The sequence below is a fragment of the Girardinichthys multiradiatus genome, chromosome 14 (genome assembly GCF_021462225.1).
Source record: "Girardinichthys multiradiatus isolate DD_20200921_A chromosome 14, DD_fGirMul_XY1, whole genome shotgun sequence".
NCBI lineage: Eukaryota > Metazoa > Chordata > Actinopteri > Cyprinodontiformes > Goodeidae > Girardinichthys > Girardinichthys multiradiatus.
The window spans coordinates 6,728,123-6,749,821 of record NC_061807.1 but is presented as its reverse complement, the minus strand read 5'-3'; the positions used below and the strand labels follow the sequence as shown (position 1 = coordinate 6,749,821).

Here is a 21,699-nt window from a genome sequence, read left to right as displayed (position 1 = left end):
TAATGGTACTGGGTTGTATTGTGGTACTGGGTTGTATTGTGGTACTGGGTTGTATTGTGGTACTGGGTTGTATTATGGTACAGGGTTGTATTGTGGTACTGGGTTGTATTATGGTACTGGGTTGTATAATGGTACTGGGTTGTATTGTGGTACTGGGTTGTATTGTGGTACTGGGTTGTATTGTGGTACTGGGTTGTATTATGGTACTGGGTTGTATTATGGTACTGGGTTGTATTATGGTACTGGGTTGTATTGTGGTACTGGGTTGTATTGTGGTACTGGGTTGTATTATGGTACTGGGTTGTATTATGGTACTGGGTTGTATAATGGTACTGGGTTGTATTGTGGTACTGGGTTGTATAATGGTACTGGGTTGTATTGTGGTACTGGGTTGTATTGTGGTACTGGGTTGTATTGTGGTACAGGGTTGTATTGTGGTACTGGGTTGTATTATGGTACTGGGTTGTATAATGGTACTGGGTTGTATTGTGGTACTGGGTTGTATTGTGGTACTGGGTTGTATTGTGGTACTGGGTTGTATTGTGGTACTGGGTTGTATTATGGTACAGGGTTGTATTGTGGTACTGGGTTGTATTATGGTACTGGGTTGTATAATGGTACTGGGTTGTATTGTGGTACTGGGTTGTATTGTGGTACTGGGTTGTATTATGGTACTGGGTTGTATTATGGTACTGGGTTGTATTGTGGTACTGGGTTGTATCGTGGTTGTTAGGTATTATTTAGTCAACTCAGAGGCAAGAACGATACAGTCAATTTACTTGCAAGGGTAGCTCTGCAGTACAGACTACAAAGTGTTGGCACCCCTCTCTCTTTATTTATACATGCTGGTTCACACACAGTTCAACAAACATTCAGGGAGTGTGTGTGTGTGTGTGTGTGTGTGTCAGAAAGGTTAGGGTTCATGTGTCTTGATTTTAAGCAGAGAGAAAGGAGTGAGGATTGGTGCCAGTCCCTAGATGTTGCTGATAATAGCATAACTCACCCTTCTCTCTTATCTCTTTGTCTATGACATGTGGGGGAAGAAAGCACTTAGAGCAGACATGAGTGATAAACAATATAAAAGTATTAAAAACCCTAACAGTCCCCCCTTTTATTATCACGAATAAAGTCATGATTAGATACATATAAAAGAAAACACTCTGTGTAAGCACAAACCCACGGAAGGAAAGCAGATTATATTGTGGGAAAAATACTCACGTGGTCCCTCCCCCTAAGGGGCATGGTAGAGTACAACAATAATAAAACAATATAATAAATCAAAGAAAACAAAATGTAATAAAAGTAAAAGAACCAAAACAAGCCTTGTTCATGTCATCATTGTACTTTTTCTCCTTCCTCTTAAATAGCAACTTCTTTCGATTTTCTGCTATAAAGTCATTTTATGAAGTACAATTATGAATACACTCAGGAGTCAAAGATATTTTCATTTACAACATGTCATCATAGGAGTAGTGGTCTTTATTTTGTAGCTCAGTAAAATAAACCTTTTCTGTGTCTTCATAGTCATCTGTCTTTGGGTTCAGTGTGGTGTCAACATTTACACACAGTATTTAAAGAGTATATGGGTGTTATCACCACTTAAAATAGTTTGTGCTTTATGACCCTAAACCGTCCTCAGGTCAGGGGTAACAGACCATCTGCTGGTTCCTGAGACATCACCCAAAAGGAATGGGTTTTAACCATTAAACGTCTGATCCTGTTTTTTACAGCTTCCTCCTCTAATACAGATGTTCTGAAGAAAGAGAGGTAACCTAAAGGTCAAACACTTTAGAACTCCTTAGAGCACTTAATACAAGAATTTCCATGAAAGTTAGATAAAATCATCCGAGATTTCCTCCTCAGAGTCGGTCTCGCTGTCAAAGTGGTAGAAATAATTTGGCTGACCCTCGCTGTCCAGACAAAGGAGCCTAGTAGCCACCAAATGTTAAGAAATTAAGGAGAATAAGCATCATGGCGCATGTTTGACTGTCTCTTTGTTGCAGACGTCACCAGTCCATCATCCAGAGAAAGGTTATGTGTAAATGTGTAGAGGTCTTCCCTGTATGTCTCCTATGTGTCTCTCACTGTGGTGTGTGTGCAGTGAGGCAAATGACCTTATGATTTCTAACTTTCAGGCAATGCGATGGCCTTAAGTAGATTCTGAAATAACGTGGCACTGCCCAAGGGATTATTGTGCCCTTGTAAGAACAGTGTTCTTCAACCACCTCTTCAATCACTCGCCAGTGATCAGCTTACAGTTCTTTATCTTGTGGTGGTCCGCTGTCCTCACACCTTTCAGGCCGTGGATGATCCAGTTGGAAGATGACTTGTGTCCTGGAAGCCAGATGAAGCTGGAGGAGCTTTCCTGCAGCTTTCCTGCAGCTTTCCTGGGTGTCTAGTAGGATCTGATATGGGCCATTCCAGCACCTGGACTTCCTGTGTTTTCTCCTAAATTCTCTGAGCAGAATCCAGTCGCCAGGAATAAAGGACTAGAGGGTGGAAGTGGCTGTTTCTGGTAATGCAGCCTTCACCGTCTGTGAAACTTGAGAAAACACAGTGGACAGGTTTTGACAGTAAAACAACATCCTATCTTCACACAAAGATGTGGAAGAAAATGATCTTGGCAATATCCCCATGTCCAAATTAGGAGACCTGCCACACAGCACTTCAAAAGGACTGAGATTTACCTGTCCTTTGTCTCAATCTCATATAAGTGAGAACAATAGGTAGAGTCTTCACAACACTTGGCTAATTTTCAATTCAAAGTCCCATTCTCAAACCTAAGTGCTTAACTACATGAACTTCATCAAAACATCCAACAAAATCAAAAGAATTGATCTTCTGACTTCACCTGATATACTAGCAATGACCATCAGCTAAATATTCTGAATATTAAAAATGTGACATGATGTTTGAGGAAGGTCTGATTACAGGTCAATATTTCATAGTTTCAGAAAACCCAAAAAGAATTTCAAAAATGGTCTAATCTGTGGAGATATAAAATTTCACAAAAGAATCAACACCATAATTTCAGAGAAGTTTTCAGAATGTGGTCTTAGGGAGCTATGCACCATTTATAGAAACAAAGTACAACGTCTCTCTCACATTGTCACTAAGTCCTCACTGGAGGTCTGAGCTACCCTTTTTCCCATGAGTGCTAAAACTTTTGGAACCCCATGTTACTTTATTCTGACATTCCCCTCTTCTGGCGCAGGGTCCAACCCATGAGACAATCCAGCAAAAAGTTTGTACAAAAATGTTCTAGTAACCAAGATCACATTACATAGAACCAAAGAAATTAATTCCGATATAACTATGTGTCTCTATGAATTTAACGAAAGCAACATAAAGAAAATCCAGATGTTTTTAACTGCAATTCAGTTCCATTAACAACAAAACACAAACTTTAGTTATTCAGTTCATCAATGTCTCACTTAGAAATTAGTCACATATCATCCTGATTTGTCTTGTATGAAGATAAGTATTAGATTAATGGACATCTAATGTAATTCAGATGCATAAACCCTACAAATTAAATCTAATAAATAATTCCCACCAAGTATAAAGTCATGACTCTGATTCTTTATCAAAAATATATTCCTTACTTTTGCATATCTTGAACTGTCAGTTAGCTTAATGGTACCAGGGAAACTTTCAATCTAATAAATCACCAATGATTCTGCATTCAAAACTAATTCTTCAAACTAGTTTAAACTATTTCATTAACCTTTTAATAATAAAACACATAAATCTAAAAGTCATCCTACATCCATAATTATTATATAAAAAAACATGTTATTAAGGCAACAATCACTACAAGCCTTTTGATTCTATTGTCTCTTAAACAATGTTAGAACTCAGGAAGGGAGGTGCTGAGCGTTACCATGACAACAAAGGCATGAACCAACCTGGTAGGTGGGCGGAGTCAGGCAGAACAAACCTCTGATTGACAGCTTATGGGCGGGACCACAGTTTCTTCATCCCATCCCATCTTAGTGAACCTTAAACTACAAAGCTATTAACATGCACCTACCTCAGAAACAAGCTGCTTCTTAACTCTCCTGAAAACTCAAAGTTTTAATCAATCTGGGATTTAGAAACATTATTCTAAACATGGATTATTGTTTCATGCAACATATAAACAAACATTCATACCAACAAAACAAAGACAAAACATCAGAGACAAACAAATGGACAAATTTGAAGCTCCGGCTTGTCCTGCTTTCTCCTCCTCCAGCGGATCCAACTCACCACCAGGTGATGATCAGTGGACAGCTCAGCCCCTCTCTTCACCCGAGTGTCCAAAACATGCGGCTGAAGGTCTGATGATACGACAACAAAGTCAATCATCAACCTCCTGCCTAGGGTGTCCTGGTGCCAAGTGCACTGATGGACACCCTTGTGTTTGAACATGGTGTTCATTATGGACAATCCGTGACTAGCACAGAAGTCCAATAACAAAACACCACTCGGATTCAGATCGGGGAGGCCATTCCTCCCAATCACACCTCTCCAGGTGTCACTGACATTTCCCAGGTGGGCGTTGAAGTCCCCCAGCAGAATAATGGAATCCCTGGGAGGGGCATTATCCAGCACCCCCAACAGGGATGCCAAGACGGCCGGGTACTCCGCATTACCGCCCGGGCCCTAGGCCGTAACTACAGTCAGAGACCTGTCCCCAACCCGAAGGTGCAGGGATACGACCCTCTCATCCACTGGGGTAAACCCCAACACAAGACGGTTGAGCTGGAGGGCAACAAGCAAACCCACACCAGCCAGCCGCCTCTCCCCGTGGGCCACTCCAGAGTAGAAGATAGTCCAGCCCCTCTCAAGGAGATGGGTTCCAGAGCCCACGCTGTGCGTGGAGGCGAGCCCGACTATTTCTAGTCGATATCTCTCGACCTCCCAATAAGCTCAGGCCCCTTCCCCCCCAGCGAGGTGACATTCCACGTCCCTAGAGCCAGCCTAAGCATCCGGGGTTCGGGCCGCTGAGGTCTCCACCTTCGTCTGCCGCCCAATCCTCTTTGCACCGGTCCCTCACGGTTCCCCCTGCAGGTGGTGGGCCCACTGGGGGATGGCCTCACGCCTCTCCTTTGAGCTTGGCCCGGCTGGGTCCTGCGAGGAGCAACCCAGCCACCAGGCGCTCTCTGACGTGTCCCGACCCCAGGCCTGGCTCCAGGATGGGACCCCGGTGAGACTCAGGTGAGTCGCTAATAAAGCCCATACCGGGCGACGTCATGTGCCTCGATCGTGTGGTCCTCATGAGGGTGTCAGTGGTAACACCTTAGCTCTAATTTAACACTAGAGGGGTAGCTGAGACTCAGCTGGGTTTACCCTTGCTATGAGGACATCAGAATGAAATGTTAAATAAAACACAGATTTTAATATGTAATGTTCAATGTTTTTTTGCTTTGTGGGACATAATTACTGAATTTGTGAGCTTGAGACTCTCACACTGATTCTGATTGGTGGATGTTGTTCAGATCACTGCTTCTTTTACTTTCATCAGCTCATTTACCCACACAGATAATTCCCAGTAAGCCAATCAAAGCTGCCCTCCCTCTCCCTGTATGTTCTTAGTGTTGCAGTGCTGACTCAGGAGGATCAGAGGATCTAATCTGACCCTCCTCACTTTTCACTCACAGGGCGTCCTTTCTTCCTCATTTATCTTCTTCTACTTCCTTTCTGAGCTTCTATCTTTCTGCTGGTTTTCAGCAACCCTCAGATTATTCTTCCCCAGCTGCTCTTGTTCAGCTTCATCTTGAGCTCCTGATGACAGTCAGCTCATTTAAACGTGCATGAAAGTTTTGACCCAAACTCCACCTGCAGACCTGAACCTGGTTCCTACACGGCTTCCTTCCCAGGTCCAAGGCTGAGTCTGTGGGCCTCCTCAGTGTGTGAGACAGACGTATCATCCTTCTTATAATCTCTTTATCCCTGTCAGGGTGACAGAGGAGACTCCCTGCAGGAAACACTCCACTCCTCTCTACTCGCTCCCTCCATCTCTCATCTTTCCTTCGGTTTCCTCCTATTTTCTCCTCTCTGAAGGACTTTCAGATCCAGCTTTGTTTATGGGACTGTGCATGAGGAGTGACCCCTCTGTTTCCATGGTGATGTGTCTGGAGGGCAGACAGGGGATCTAGGCCACATAACCCAGGATTAGCAGCAGGTAAGGAGATAATAGACAGTGTGAGAAACATTATGGACATATTTATGTGCAGACTGGAGGTTTCTACACAGCTTATATTAATTGTGCATTTGATGTAATAAGTATGATTTGAAGGCAGCAGATTCAGATGTTCTGCTGCTTTGAACTAAATGTGTCTGCAACTTGTTTGGTGGATCCAGATTTTATATTAATCGTCCAACCCGATGTTACGGGAATGTGTGAACTTCATCAGGCTAAGCAGGCATCACATGTTGGAATGAGTCACGTCTTACAGATCTGTAACATGTTAAAATGTTTGCAGAACATGAAGGTCAAGCTTACATCAGAGCTTCCTTTTTGAAATGTTCTTATGCATGAAGAATGTCATGATGCATGTCAGACCAACTGTTTCTCTAAACTTCTCAAGTATCGACTGTGAATCTGTTTGTTGTCTCTCCCTGTTTCCCTGTCAGGCTGACAACCAGCCTTTATATTATGACCTGGTCACTGGTGCCCACAGGAGATCCAGAAGGTGACAGGTCATGTCATGAGTAGAGCTGTGTGGTCAGATACTCCTGCTCTGCTGCAGTCTGCCGGTTGTCCCGCTTCACTTTGAGAGCATCAGAAATGTCCAACATGGACTGAAAATGCTGTGCAAATACGTCATCATCATGCTGTCTTCAGATTTGTGTCGTGTGTTGACATAACCAGTTTAGATCAGTGAAGCATGTTATTTTACAAACTCACTCAAACTTCACTCACATAAACTTAGAACATCGATCATGTTTTAAAGACATATTCAGTTCCTGCGGTTCTTGAATGTAACAGCTGGGACTGTTTGGTCCAACCCATGTTAAACTGTGAGCCATACTTCCTGTCCTCTGAGGCCCCGCCCCCATGCCAAACCAGCCCAGAGGTTTGAAACTTTTTTTGGCCGGCTGTATGTTCAGGGTGGTTGTCCTGCTGGAAGGAGAACATCCGCCCCGTCTCAGGCTTTCTGCAGCCTCCAACACGTTTTCCTTCAGGATCGTCCTGAATTTAGCTCCATCCATCAACTCTGACCAGCTTTCCTGCCCCTGCTGAAGAAAATAATTCCCACAGCATGATGCTGCCACCACTATGTTTCTACATAAGGATGGGATTCTACATGGGTTGTGGCAAACTGCAACGGAACGTCTCATGGTTTTCTTTTAACAATGATTTTCTTCTTGTCAAGGTTCCATGAAAATCAAATGTATCTATTATTTGGCCTGGGGACAGGTTCTTCCACCTGAGCTGTGGATCTCTGCAGCTCCTCCAGAGTTAACTCTTGGCTAATCTCTGATTAATGCTCTCCTTGCCCAGCCTGTCAGTTTAGGTAGACCTCCATGTCTTGTCTGTAGGTGGTCCATCCTCTCTTCGTGTTCAGATGATGCATAGAACACAGCTCTAGGAGATGTTCACAGCTTAGAATATTGTTGCAGAACCTAACCCAGCTTTAAACATCTCTACCACCTTCTAACTGATCTGGTATGCGGGTTCCTTGGTCTTCATGATGCTGTTTGTTCTCTGATGGTCTCCAATAAACCTCTGAGGCCAGACAGAGAACATCTGAGTTTGGACTAAGGTGTAGATTTCGGACAAACCAGGACCGGGTAGTCCTCAGGTTTTAAAATAGGCAACTGAACGTCTCCTGTTTCTAGAAGGTGTTCCACTTCTCACCCTAAAGGGTTCTTCAGTTCTAAAGATCAGGTGGAAGCTTTAGGGGTGAGAGATGAAATCTTGTGTTGGTCTGTCATATAAAATAAATTGAAGTTAGTTAGTTGTCTGGACAGACAGATGGACGGACAGATGAAAGATTATTACTGACATCCTGAACCTTTGAGACGGTTTAACAAAAAGCTGATAGTTAGATGGATTTCTTTCTGTGAGATGATTTTCTCAGATGTTTCTTTTGCTCCTTGGTCCTTATTTGTTCATTTGCTCTCACCAACAAATGTGCTCATGATTTAGGTGATACTCTGCACATTATAATAGTACCCCAAAGGGCTAAAATGTACTTTTAGCTTATGTAAAGCAAACTCTTTTTCTACAAAACAAAAACCTGCATCTGAGAAACCAAAATGTTGCATTTTAATCTCTGCAGCCATTTCTTTGTGATCAAATCTATGTAACATATTTAAAACAAGAATCAAATACAAACACCAGTTAAATATTGTAGCAATGACCACCTAATAACTACTTATACCCCAAAAGACCCACTTTCTACATTAGTTCAGTGAATAATTATTAGACCACTTTGAGGTGCTCATAGAGCTTTGTCATTTTTACACATCAGTTCATCCTTAAATATGAAAATAAACGCAATGACATGGTGATGTCAGCAAAGGTAATGGACCCTGTCAAGACGCAGCTGAACACTGTGAAGCATTTTAGGATGTTCAAACCCAGAGAGCCTCAGAAGTGACACAAAGCTTCGAAGAACTGACAGAACTCGATGGTTCAGAAAATCAAACTCATCTCCTCATGGTGAGACCTGGGTAACAGATTTTTTAAAACACCAGCATACGTCACAAGACAACAATTTAAAACATAAACCACAGAAAAAACTTCAATATCCATGTTAGCTTTAGCTCTTCTTTGGATTTGTAAAATATTTGAAGGGAAAAAATTAATGTACCAGAAAAGCTAATTAGTGTTTATTATTATTTGCCAAATTTATTATTACAAATTTGATCCTTTAATCTGCTGTTTTCTGTCAGATAGTCGTTGCTCATATTGCTTGTAGCTCCAGTTTCTACAGCAGTCAGGACAACAGACAGGGTGGTGTGCAGCTGGGGTCAGACCTGACAAAGTGTTAATTAAGGAAGGGAAGAAGGTTGGTGCTTCAACCAGGGAAGTTCATGATCAGGGAAGAAATGATCTAAAAGCTAACTCCGACTGCACTGTTCAATTATTAGGATTAATTGGAATGTATGAACCTGACTGTTGTGAAGAGCCTTGAGACAACATGTGTTGTGAATTGGCGCTATATAAATAAAACTGAATTAAATTGAATTGAATCTCGTGTCCTTCAGCTCAGGTTGTAACTGCTGATTTTAGTCATGGATGTAGATCAGTTGTAAACAAATACAATGAACCCGTTTTAGGGACACCTTATTCTGAAAATGGTTATTATTTACCATATAAACCAGCTGTGAATGTTGATTTTAACCAAGAGCAATGCTCCTCCCTCTCAACCAGAGGAACCATAGCACCATGGCTAAAGTAGCACCACTGATCCCTCGCCATACACCGGGGTTAAATCCACCCACCATCGTGCTACAAGACATGGAGGAGGAGCCAGGTGACATCACAAAAGGGGTCAGGTGAGTCGCTAAATAAAGCTCATTTCACTGGGTGTAAGAGCCACCAATCCTAGCATAAAGTAGGTAAAAACAGCAAGTTTGGTTGGTCCCCCAGCCCATCAGCAGAGAAGCATTTAGGAGAGAAAGGTCATAGGGTCAAGGACAGGTCAGTCCTTGATATCTGCTTGTTTTTTCCAGAAGTACCCAAAGAGCTGGACCAGGAGCTCTGTTCAACTTCAATAACAGTAACAACAACGAGGAAGAGGAGGAGTAAGAAGCCAACACACAGCAGCATTTAATTCATACTTACCATCAGAAAATGTCTGCTTTCAAAGCAGGATTGTCTTTATTTTTTATATAATCCATGCTTAGCTTCAAGAAGACAACAAATTACATGGAGCATATGTTTGGAAACGTTTTCATCTGCTTTACAGGGAGGAGAAGAAGAGGAAGAAGAAAGAGAAGAAAGAGAAAAAAGAGAAGAGAGAGTAAGCTTGATTTATTTTTATCAGGACGATGATGTGCTGTAATGTCAATGTTCGGGAATTTGTCCTGAATTTCTTTGTAGTTTAGTCGTCGGTCTTCTCTGTGTTCCTCAGGAAGGAAAAACAAGAGAAAAGGGAGAGGAAGGAGCAGAAACAGAAGGAGAAAGAAGAGAAGGAAAAGGAGAAACAGAAAGAAAAAGAAAAGCTAGAAAAAGAGAAGAGGGCCAAGGAGGAAGCGTAGGTTCACAGGAACGTCCTGCTGAGATGTTCACTGTAATGGTAAAATGGTGTATTTTAAGTCATATACAGTTTGTTTCTCGCTCTAGTGCCAAAGAGATCACAGTGATCGATCCGGCTGGGAACACCTACTACCACTGGCTCTTCATCATCACCATCCCTGTCATGTACAACTGGACCCTGATTATAGCCAGGTACCACACACAAACACCCAGGTCGCTCAGTTTCTATTACCATCCATGTCTGCAGGTAACCTTTGGTTCCTGCAGAGTCCAAAATCAACACGCGGTACCATGTCTGGTCTCATTTCTCTAGACTACAGTCCTCAGCCAGAAAAGGCTGGACTGGTTCCTTCAGGAATGAGTTTCTGCCCCATGAGAAGTGGTTTATCTTTGGTTCTTTCTGAACTTGAGGAGCAAGATATCAACTGTTGGATTGGACCAGCATCTGCTCTATTGTTCAAGCAATACAGTCCCCTGCTTCATCATGGAGTGTCAACTTGAGGAGCTAAGCCAAAAGGCTTTTAATTTTGATCTACATTCCAGCTACACCTATGGTCATAAACCCAGTCATGGACCTGGGGTAATGGCTGACAGCAGGAGAATGATAATATTCTCAGCTGCTTTGTCTACAGGGGGTTAGACTAACTTTTAAAGATGAGTGAGGTGTCCAGGCACGGACCCAGAACTTGTTGAAGAGATTTTATCTTTGGCAGTGCAGATCGTCTCTGCTACAGTTTCTGCCAGCTGCTGTCCAGTCCTGTATAAGGAGTGACAGATGGACAGACGGATGTGCAGATGGATGGATGACCAGTTTCAGGCCACAGGGTCTGCTCGTATTTGCGTCCTCTATGATATGTATGGCTGACCACAAACCTACAGGTTCCTCCAACACTTCAATCAATAACAAAGCTTCCAGGATTGGGAACAAAGTGTCAGCGCCGTTTGTCTTGCCCTGCCGTTGGTCGTTACAACCTGCTTCCTACCAGGTCTGATCTTCTAGCTATTACCAGATGAATCAATCTGAAGGACAGCAAATGTCTTCTGTAAGTACTGGAACAGTTTGTTGTTTTCAGGCTGCAGAAAGTGTGGTTTCATCATGGTTCATTTGAAGCTTGGGTAGATGTGTTAAATCGCATGTTTGAATAATAAGACCTAGATGCAAAAGCAATTTGAAAGTTATCCCTGACAATAACTATAGCTCATAAGTTGGCAGCTCATGAAGACCTTTAGTCAAGGCCAACTAGGGAACACTGGGTACCCCGATACTGTGTGCGGCCATGCAGACCAGTATGCTCCAGTCAGCCTTCTTCTCACTGCCAGTCCTGGTGTTAGCCCTTGGTAGATTTTCTTAGTGTTAAACAGAAGGACTTTCAGAGGTACCTTTGCCAACCAGCACATGTCAGGTTCTGCAAGGTTCCTGGGGTTTCCTTTAAGAGGTGTTTACAGCTGGACCGTGTGTCAAATTGAAGAAGTCAGGTTGTTTCAAGGTTCCTTTTCTATGGTACATGTAATGGCTGCAGTATTAGAGTGGGTTTAATGCTGCACTTCAGTAATGATGTCTGTGTTTGTTTTTCAGGGCGTGTTTTGAGGAGCTGCAGACCGACTATCTCATTATGTGGTTCATCGTGGACTTTATCTGTGATGTCATCTATGTTTTGGACATGGTTTTCAGAAGCAGGACAGGTCTGAATGTCCACGGACTCGTGTACACGTGATTGTTTTTACACGTGTGTACTAATTAAACTCACGTGTGACTGCAGGTTACCTGGAGCAGGGTTTGCTGGTGAAAGATGAGCAGAAACTACGTGAGCGCTACACGAAAACCTTCCAGTTCAAACTGGATCTGGTTTCCATGATTCCCACCGACATCCTGTACCTCATTCTTGGTACCACTTTCCCTGAGATCCGCCTCAACAAGCTGTTACGGTTCAACAGGTACACAACACTCATTTACCCATTCAACAAAACTTGATTGTCCAGACATGAGCAGTGGGAAATCAATTCAAGCTAAGAAAAAATACTGACCAGTACATTTAAAGAAACACCAAGTATCGGACTGATCATCTCAGAAAGTCCAGGTTCCAGTTGGGTCCACTGATGTCTTTGGTTCTGCACATCTATCAGGTAGAAACTGAATACAGACTAAATGTTGGGACAACAGTAGATATCTGAAGCTCTTCCCGGTGTTCTGTATAAGGCTTAGAGGTTTTATAGGGTTGGTGGTTTATCATCTGCCTTACTGGTTCCATTCTGGCAAACTATTTCACATCAGCTCACCTTTCCTCAGTCTGAATATCCGTATTTATACGTGTTAATCTCCAAAGCAGACACCTGGATATATTTAGCCCACCTGGATAAGCTCTTGTGAAGTCCACATCGCAGTGATGAGAACTTCTAACCTTTGGATCTCTGACATAATTTCCCCTCCTGGCCTCCATTTTAGGATGATGGAGTTCTTCCAGCGGACTGAGACCAGAACAAATTACCCCAATGCTCTGCGTATCTCCAACCTTGTGATGTACATCCTCATCATCATCCACTGGAATGCCTGCCTCTACTACTCCTTCTCCAAGGCGATTGGTACGTTGTGTTGAATAAGTTGCTTCCTGTAAAATTACTTCATAAATTACACTTCAATTATTTTCCAATTTTACCTTTCAGGTTTTGGTTCTGACAGGTTTGTGTATCCCGACCCGTCAGATCCAGAATTTGGTCGTCTGGTGAGGAAGTATGCCTACAGTATGTACTGGTCCACGCTAACACTCACCACCATTGGAGAAACACCTCCACCTGTGGAGAACTCAGAGTACTTCTTCGTTGTGACGGACTTCCTGGTGGGTTTAATTTTTTATCTTTACAGAACCATGGGTTCTGTTAGCCTGTGTTTTTACTTGTGGATCACTGACAGTGTAACATTACTTGGGAAAAGCAATGACATGTATTGTGCTGAGTGACCATGCTAACATCTGTTAGCCATAAAACCCGCTAATTATTTATTTTTCTGCATTTTATGTGTTAATAAATTGCAGCAACACAGTGACCATCACAAGTTACACTACGAGGACCAGTGGCTTATTTAAACAGGAACAAACAGAGCCCATGTGCAGGTAGACAGTTTGTGTTGCATCCATATTGGATTTGATTAGCAATTGCAGACTAGATGTTAAATGGTGATGGTTCTCGACCGGAAAAGGGTGGCTTGCCCTCTTCAGGTTGGAGGGAAGCTCCAGCCTCAAGGGGAGGAGTTCAGGTATCTCAGGGTCTTGTTCATGAGTAAGGGGAGAATGGAGCCGGAGATCGACAGACGGATCGGTGCTGTGCAGTACTAAGGACACTGTGCCGGTCCATTGTGGTGAAAAGAGATCTAAGCCAAAAAGTGAAGCTCTCGATTTACCATTCAGTCTACCTTCCCACCAACACCTATGGCCATGAACTTTGGTTCTTGACCGAAAGAACAAGATCCCAGATACGAGCGACTGAAATGAGTTTCCTCTACAGGGTGGCCGGGCACTTCCTTAGAGACAGGGTGAGGACGAGTATGAGTACGAGCAACAGCAGACTACAAGTTAAATGTTGATTGCAGAGGTCCAACAAAGGCCAGGAAACAACTCCCTTGATAAAAATTCCTATTTTCCATCTTGTGGCAGTGAATGTATCACAGAAATCCTAAAAGCTGTGTGATGTCTAAAGACCAACCTATCAGAGCTGATATAAATGGCCTCTCCCTGTCCTCCAGGTGGGTGTGTTGATTTTTGCCACCATCGTCGGTAATGTCGGCTCAATGATCACCAACATGAACGCTGCCAGAGCCGACTTCCAGGCCCGGATTGATGCCATCAAACAGTACATGAGCTTCCGAAAGGTCAGATTTAATCTTCATGTGGTCCCATTGTGTTGTCCATGAATGAATCCAAAGCTAACATCTGCAAGGTCAGCTGAAGGAACTGTAGTAATTTTAGGATATCCTATAACGTTATATAACTTGTAACATTAGCAATCATTGGGTCACTCTTTCAACATCTTTACCGCAAATGTGTTGCTTCTGTTTAAGAGATTGGACATATTCCCAAACCTTTCCGCTCCCTCTGCAGGTAACTAAAGACCTGGAGAAGCGAGTGATTAAGTGGTTTGACTTCCTGTGGACCAACAAGAAAGCTGTAGATGAGAGGGAGGTTCTAAAGTACCTTCCGGACAAACTGAGAGCTGAGATAGCCATCAACGTGCACCTGGACACCCTGAAGAAGGCCAGTTCTTGCTTCAAATCCCTCTTCTCTAGATGGAAAGGATAAAAACTTTCAGTAAGGTGTTCTTTGTTTGGTTCTGCAGGTCCGGATCTTCGCGGACTGCGAGGCTGGTCTGTTGGTGGAGTTGGTGCTGAAGCTGCAGCCGCAGGTCTTCAGTCCAGGAGACTACATCTGCAAGAAGGGTGATATTGGCAGAGAGATGTACATCATCAAGGAGGGAAAGCTGGCTGTGGTTGCTGATGATGGCGTCACGCAGTTTGTTGTTCTCAGTGAAGGAAGTTACTTCGGGGAGATCAGCATCCTGGCCATCAAAGGTGAGAGGTCATTGTAAAAAGCTGGAGAGTCATGATGTCATCACCTACTGGATGCGGCTCCTACACATTTATTAGAAACACCTTTTCGGTTGACCAACAGGTAGTAAGGCAGGAAACAGGAGGACTGCTAACATCAGGAGCATCGGGTACTCGGACCTCTTCTGTCTTTCCAAAGATGACCTGATGGAGGCGCTGACAGAGTATCCTGATGCCAAAGCCCTGCTGGAGGAGAAGGGAAGGCAGATTCTGATGAAGGATGGACTGCTGGATCTGGAGGTACAGTCATATCATCTTGCTTTGAGCAGTAAACAGCTAAAATGTTCCTGAAAGTAAAAACCGTGATTCTTTTATTTTTTCTCCAAGCTGGCCGCACAGGGCCCAGACCCCAAGGAGATCGAGGTGAAGGTGGACCGGATGATGAGCAATCTGGACACACTGCAGACCCAGTACGCCCGGCTCCTGGCGGAGCACGAAGCCACTCACAGCAAGCTCAAACACAGAGTTACCCGACTGGAGAAGAAGCTGGCACCGACACCACGGGAAGACCTGCCTGGTGCTGCTCCGCCCCCTCCAACACCTGAGACCACCAAAGAAGAAGAAAAGAAATAAGAAGATGAAGGAGGACTGAGGAGTTTCAGTTTTAGTTTGAGGCAACCAGACAGAAAAACTTCAAGAAGATGAGAACTGAAATACAATCATTAACTCAGCACGATTTACATTAAAAGTTTAAAAACCTAAAGAAACAAACATTTGATTTTATATCTTTAGATTTAACTTCATCTGAGTTAATGAGCACACAGTATTGATAACCTGCTGTTGGGGCGATTGCTGAGGAGTGCTGGAAACAAACTCAAGTCCTGTGGGAAAGAGACCCTGACTTAGGTTCATGGATCACCGAAGGACAGCTGCAGTCCAGAGGAACAGGTTTCACATGTATCTAGTCTTTTTAAAGCTGTTGTTTTATGTTACATCTGTGGAATAATAAATGGGCTGCATGCCTTCCTGAACATAGATGAGAATCTTCATACTGAGACCTGATTGCTAGTCAGTCTGAGGTTTAATGTAGAAAACACTGACTGTCTTACTGCCTAGAAGCCCTCAAACATTATTTACCCATTTTCTCCACACTTGCTTTAGTTTTCTGTTTACTGACTGCAAACCAGAAGTACTGGCAGAAAGGGACCACTTAATGTATGTGGATTTAGAACCAGTACTTCTGTGCTTTAACGGATGCTTTTAAAAGATGTTCAACAAAACATGTGGATCAAAATGATGGCGACACTGGGCTGAAATAAATATGTTTTCTAAGGAAAATAAAACCTGGATCCTTTAATTTCACATCCTGGTAAAAAATTCTAGAGCAACAGAAAAATTACAAGCTTGACGATTAATATCTGCATTCATGACCTCCACTTTCAGAGATTGGGTCGTGGGGGTAACAGGTTCAGAAAAGAAACCCAAACATCTGTCTCAACATCACCACCCTCTGCTTCATTCTGAAGGCTAAAACGGTCATGTAGTCCATCTAACTGGTTATGGGGTTGTCCCCATGATCTCCTCCCAGTGGGACAGGTCCGGAGAACATTCAAAGGGAGGATCACCGGAAGCCTCCTGGTCAGATGCAACTCAACTGACTTCTTTTGATGCAAAGGATGACTGGCACTACTTGAAGTTCCCCCAAGGCAACTGACCTTCTTACTGTTGCTACTCACTGGGTGAAGCTTGTTTCAGATGCCTTAATCCAGAATCTTGTTCTTTCACACATGATCCATGTCTCGTTCCTGTAAATTAGGGTCAGGAGACAGAAATTATGGAAAATAAAGACCTCCAAGCCAAGCTTTCTTCTTTATACTTGACTGGCCTCTGTCCCTGTGTTCCTCTTCACTGTCCATCTCACTGTCTTTCATGAACAGGACACCAAGATACTTGAACTCCTAAGACAGAGACGGACCCTGAGCCAGACGGAACAGTCTACATTTGGCCTCAGATTTAGAGGAGCTGCTTCACACTCGGCCCTGAGCTGTGGCAGCACACGCTGAGGTTCATGGCCTGAAAATGCCAGCAGAACCACAACATCCGTAAAAAGCAAAGAGGAAACCCTGAGGTCCCAAAACCCCAAAGCCTGCTAATGACTACGCCTTAAGATCCCATCTGTGAACACCTTCAACTGGATCGGTAACATGGGCCAGCCCTGATAGAGTCCAACCCAATCTGAGAACATAGAGAAAAGGTTCCTGTTTCGTTTAACAAAGACCAGATGACCCTCAAGAATGTCCCTGACACCCAACACTCCCCAAAGTCTGGAGTCCCTTCTCCTGATCTATAAAACACATGCAGACAAAATAACTGTAATCCCATGACCCCCTCAGCCACCAAAGTAACGATCCGGTCCAATTCCCCAAAGTCAGCACAAAAATTACATTGAATCCTCCTGAAAATGAGGACTGACAATCAACCAAGGCCTCCCTTCTAACACAACTTAGAGTAAGTTTTTACCAAGAAGGCTCTGAGGTGCAATCCTTCAATAGTTGGTCTCCTTTCCGAAAGATTGGGACCCCGTGGCGGTTTCTGATGCGAGCTGATACGATCTTCAAAGACTGTGCGTGCTATGGATAACTGATGCAAAACAGGTGCAGACCGCCCTATTTAAATGAGGAAATTGTGTCTGCTGCTGGCTGGAACAAGAGGGAAAGTGAACAGATCCTCTGCTTTGTTGCTAGAAAAATGAAGGGATTGTTACGCTAGCGTAATGTTTTTGTTCTGATCCGTTCTGCTCCTGCTTTTCTGAACTGTTACAGTTTGTTAACCTTTTTCGTCGCTAATCACTGCAGCAGGTTTGTCATCTCAGCTTCTGCCCTGAAGAGATTATTTCTCCTATCTGTTCTTTTGCGCACAGCGCCTCATGACTGCGCATGAAGAAGACTGAGTTTGAATTTGTCCTGCGAGCAGATGCTTTGTGTTTGTGGTCCCGACGGACCCAGTGAGGCAAAGACTACATCCTGCTTCACTTTGAATTAAAACATTGGATTACAGGTTATTGAGCAGGAGGTCGGGGCTGTGTGCAGAGTAGCGGACGCCCTCCGCCATCGGTGCGCACACGGGGCAGCTGGTCTAGGCTTCGTTTGAAGAGTTCAGAGTTTATCATAAACTGCCACAATATTTAAGCCTGAATGTAATATTTGCAACATAAAAATAGTTTGTTGTCAGAGTTGGCAATCTGTATATTATAGCTTTGCTAAGTTTTAAACATCACGTCATAACTGTCCTGCAAAGAATTTGAATCAAACATTTATGTACGTAAAAATAAATTATTTTCCAATGATTTCACTGAATTTATTTTGTTTTTTTTGCCAGTATTTTAATTATATTTAACATGTCTGATTGTATAAATAGTTTTTTTGGTGACACAAAATAATCCTCCTGGCATATGTTCACATTTAAACTACGTAATCTAACTGATCCAGATCCGATTGCTCTGCAGTCTCTGCCTCTTTCTCGCCACAGCGACAGCAGACATGTTTGCGTCCCAGTTAGCACCTGCATTTTAAACGTGTTAAATCCACACACAAAAACTGCTCACACAAACCATTTTAGGTTTGAAAAATCACATTGCAGGTGATGAGGGATGACATTTACATATCCTCCTCCCATAAAATTGCGCGTTTGGATCATTATCACGTTTTGCATATTCATGAAGGCAAACACACTAAAAAGTTTGTACCCACTGTTCCGCTGATTTTGCACAGTCAATCCGATTAGCGCCACCTTTGTAGATCAGCTTTGTGGATGCAAAGAGGTTTGCGTGTGGTTTTGTACATGCAAACCTTTTGAAGATCAGGTCCTTAGTTCGCTGAGTAGAACCTACATCATCTAGTGCTCCAAAACTAAGCACATTTTGTTCATAATATTGGTAACAAAGCCAATCATTCACAACTGATTTGTGAGAACTTGCTGAAAATGAATCTGAACACCAAGGAAGGTGAATAAGTTCAAGCCTCATTGTTTTGACTCATGTTGAGGGATGGACAGTGAAAACTGCTCAAGACCCCCTCATTCACCCCTAATTCATCCCCTCATTCACCCCTAATTCATCCCTTCATTCACCCCTAATTCATCCCCTCATTCACCCCTAATTCATCCCTTCATTCAACCCTAATTCACCATCGCAAGTAGAAACCATTCTAGTCAATGCAGAAATTCACACTGACTCCGTGGTGCTGCAGCAGAGAGCAGGAGAGCGATCCTCCGTCCTCCGTTAAAGGTAGGGATCGAGTCTATTATTCATGGATGGTTGAGGAAAACGCAGACCAGATCGTGCCAGAAAGGAAGTTAGATGCTGGAAAAGAAAAATGCATCTGGAACATTTGAAAATAAGAAAATAAGAGTGATTTGAAAATCACTCTGTCGAAATGTCCTCACTCTGTCAAAATGTCCTCACTCTGTCAAAATGTCCTCACTTTGTCAAAATGTCCTCACTCTGTCAAAATGTCCTCACTCTGTCAAAATGTCCTCACTCTGTCAAAATGTCCTCACTTTGTCAAAATGTCCTCACTCTGTCAAAATGTCCTCACTCTGTCAAAATGTCCTCACTTTGTCAAAATGTCCTCACTCTGTCAAAATGTCCTCACTTTGTCAAAATGTCCTCACTCTGTCAAAATGTCCTCACTCTGTCAAAATGTCCTCACTTTGTCAAAATGTCCTCACTCTGTCAAAATGTCCTCAATCTGTCAAAATGTCCTCACTTTGTCAAAATGTCCTCACTCTGTCAAAATGTCCTCAATCTGTCAAAATGTCCTCACTCTGTCAAAATGTCCTCACTCTGTCAAAATGTCCTCAATCTGTCAAAATGTCCTCACTTTGTCAAAATGTCCTCACTCTGTCAAAATGTCCTCAATCTGTCAAAATGTCCTCACTCTGTCAAAATGTCCTCACTCTGTCAAAATGTCCTCAATCTGTCAAAATGTCCTCACTTTGTCAAAATGTCCTCACTTTGCGATAAAAATACGAAAAATGGTTCTCACTCAGCAACAAGTACAAGAACACACACACACACACACACACTAGATACACAAACACACACACACACAGAGACACACACACACTAGATACACAAACACACACACACACACACACACACACTAGATACACAAACACACACACACACAGAGACACACACACACTAGATAACCAAACACACACACACACACACACACACACTAGATACACAAACACACACACACACAGACACACACACACTAGATACACAAACACACACACACACACAGAGACACACACACACTAGATACACAAACACACACACACACACACACAGAGACACACACACACACACTAGATACACAAACACACACACACACACAGAGACACACACACTAGATACACAAACACACACACACACACACAGACACACACACACTAGATACACAAACACACACACACACACACACACACACTAGATACACAAACACACACACACACACAGAGACACACACACACTAGATACACAAACACACACACACACACACAGAGACACACACACACTAGATACACAAACACACACACACACACACAGAGACACACACACACTAGATACACAAACACACACACACACACACACACACACACACACAGGCACAGAGTGACACGTAACAGTACGTTTGCCTTTACTCGTGTTTTGTGGAATTAAGGGAGTTGTAGTTTCAGTCCCACTAGTGTCGTATGAGACACCACCACACAAGGAACTACAAGGCCCAGATTGCACCGCCCGCCAGTGCGCATGCGCAGCAGTGAGCGGCATCAGCGGCTCCTCCGGTGAGGTGATTTTACCTTCAGACTGCGGCTAAATTGACAGTTTTCTGCGCCTTGCCGCTGATGTTGCGGCGGCAGCAGCTTCTGCGGACAGCGGTGTGTTTGTACAGATGTTGTTTCCTGCAGCTGCTGTTTGTTTCTCTGGGTTTTAGTTGAGAAACTCAGCAGCTGTTAGCTTGTCTCTGTTAGCCGCTTTGAACCCAACCTGACCGTTAATGTGACTCAGCTGGTTTACACCGGTTCTGAGAGTAAATAACTCGGTACCGGACAGAGGAACTACTCAGACTGTTAATGACAGTTAATGTGGGGCTGGACCGGCTATTTATCCCGAAAAACAGCCGAACTGAGGTCAGATTTGGCTCAAAATCCAGACCAACACCTGGAGCATGCGCACTTGTCTTGTCCCGAGCCTGTTCTGAGCGGGACTGAACCCGGTCCAGGTAACTCTGTAAAAACTCTTTTTTAATTTTGACTGATATCTATGTATCTCCACAGTCAGAGTTCGGGAGGCGGTTGCCATGGAGCCGGCCTGGAGACAGCAGGGCAGGGGGCGGGGCAGGAGCCAGGATGCTCAAGGTGAGAGGCCCCGCCCACAGCCGCAGGAGAGGGACAGGCCGGGGGTCTCTGCAGGACGAGGAGCAAAGATGAAGACAAACCCGGTTCCTGAACCTGCGAAAGGTGATGAAGATCTTAGAAGGATGCTGCTCTGTGGGTCAGAACAAGGTCCAATGTCTTACATGCCCCTCTGCTCTGTAAACAACAGAGGACTCGGTCCAGTCCAAGTTTGAGGCGATACAGAGGTCCAACCAGGCTGCAGCGAAGCGACTGGTGGACAGTCACGTCAGCTCCTCTTCCTCCGATGAAGACAACAATGAGGATAATAATGAGGATGGAGACAGACAGAGAGGGAAGATCCTGGAGTCCACCTTCACCTCCTACACCAGCCAGACAGGTGAGACATCCAGGACTTGAGGACAGGGTTCTGCTCTGAGTGAGACCAGCTTAGAGTCAGTGGGTGACCTGATGGTCCTTAAAATGTTTCAGAGTCCAACCAGAAACCAGGAGCTCCATCATGTCCTTGGTCTTCATAGATGGAGAGTTGTAGTTTTAACTCTGG

The 21,699-nt window shown here is 43.7% G+C and overlaps 2 protein-coding genes across 4 annotated transcripts in view; both read left to right on the top strand.

Moving 5' to 3' along the window:
* The first annotated feature begins 5,665 nt into the window (after positions 1–5,665).
* On the top strand, positions 5,666–18,059 carry cnga1b (cyclic nucleotide gated channel subunit alpha 1b). The gene is made up of 15 exons (XM_047385805.1): positions 5,666–6,169; positions 9,371–9,495; positions 9,673–9,744; positions 9,909–9,962; positions 10,074–10,196; positions 10,286–10,390; positions 11,775–11,881; positions 11,959–12,133; positions 12,642–12,778; positions 12,860–13,032; positions 13,935–14,060; positions 14,290–14,442; positions 14,525–14,756; positions 14,857–15,032; positions 15,120–18,059. The coding sequence occupies exons 2-15, from the start codon at positions 9,386–9,388 to the stop codon at positions 15,363–15,365; spliced, it is 1,989 nt and encodes a 662-aa protein (XP_047241761.1). The 5' UTR covers positions 5,666–6,169; positions 9,371–9,385; the 3' UTR covers positions 15,366–18,059.
* Positions 18,060–20,534: 2,475 nt separating this feature from the next.
* nfxl1 (nuclear transcription factor, X-box binding-like 1) overlaps positions 20,535–21,699 on the top strand; it is a 30,185-nt gene continuing 29,020 nt past the window's right edge. Inside the window, exons 1-3 of one of the 3 annotated variants that reach the window (XM_047385790.1) lie at positions 20,535–20,585; positions 21,078–21,260; positions 21,346–21,534. In XM_047385790.1, the coding sequence (XP_047241746.1) occupies positions 21,101–21,260; positions 21,346–21,534 (349 nt within the window). In that variant the 5' untranslated portion in view covers positions 20,535–20,585; positions 21,078–21,100. Of the gene's footprint in view, positions 20,679–20,727; positions 20,931–21,077; positions 21,261–21,345; positions 21,535–21,699 lie in introns of those variants that run through there. The other 2 variants (XM_047385787.1, XM_047385786.1) reach the window with 2 other exon arrangements.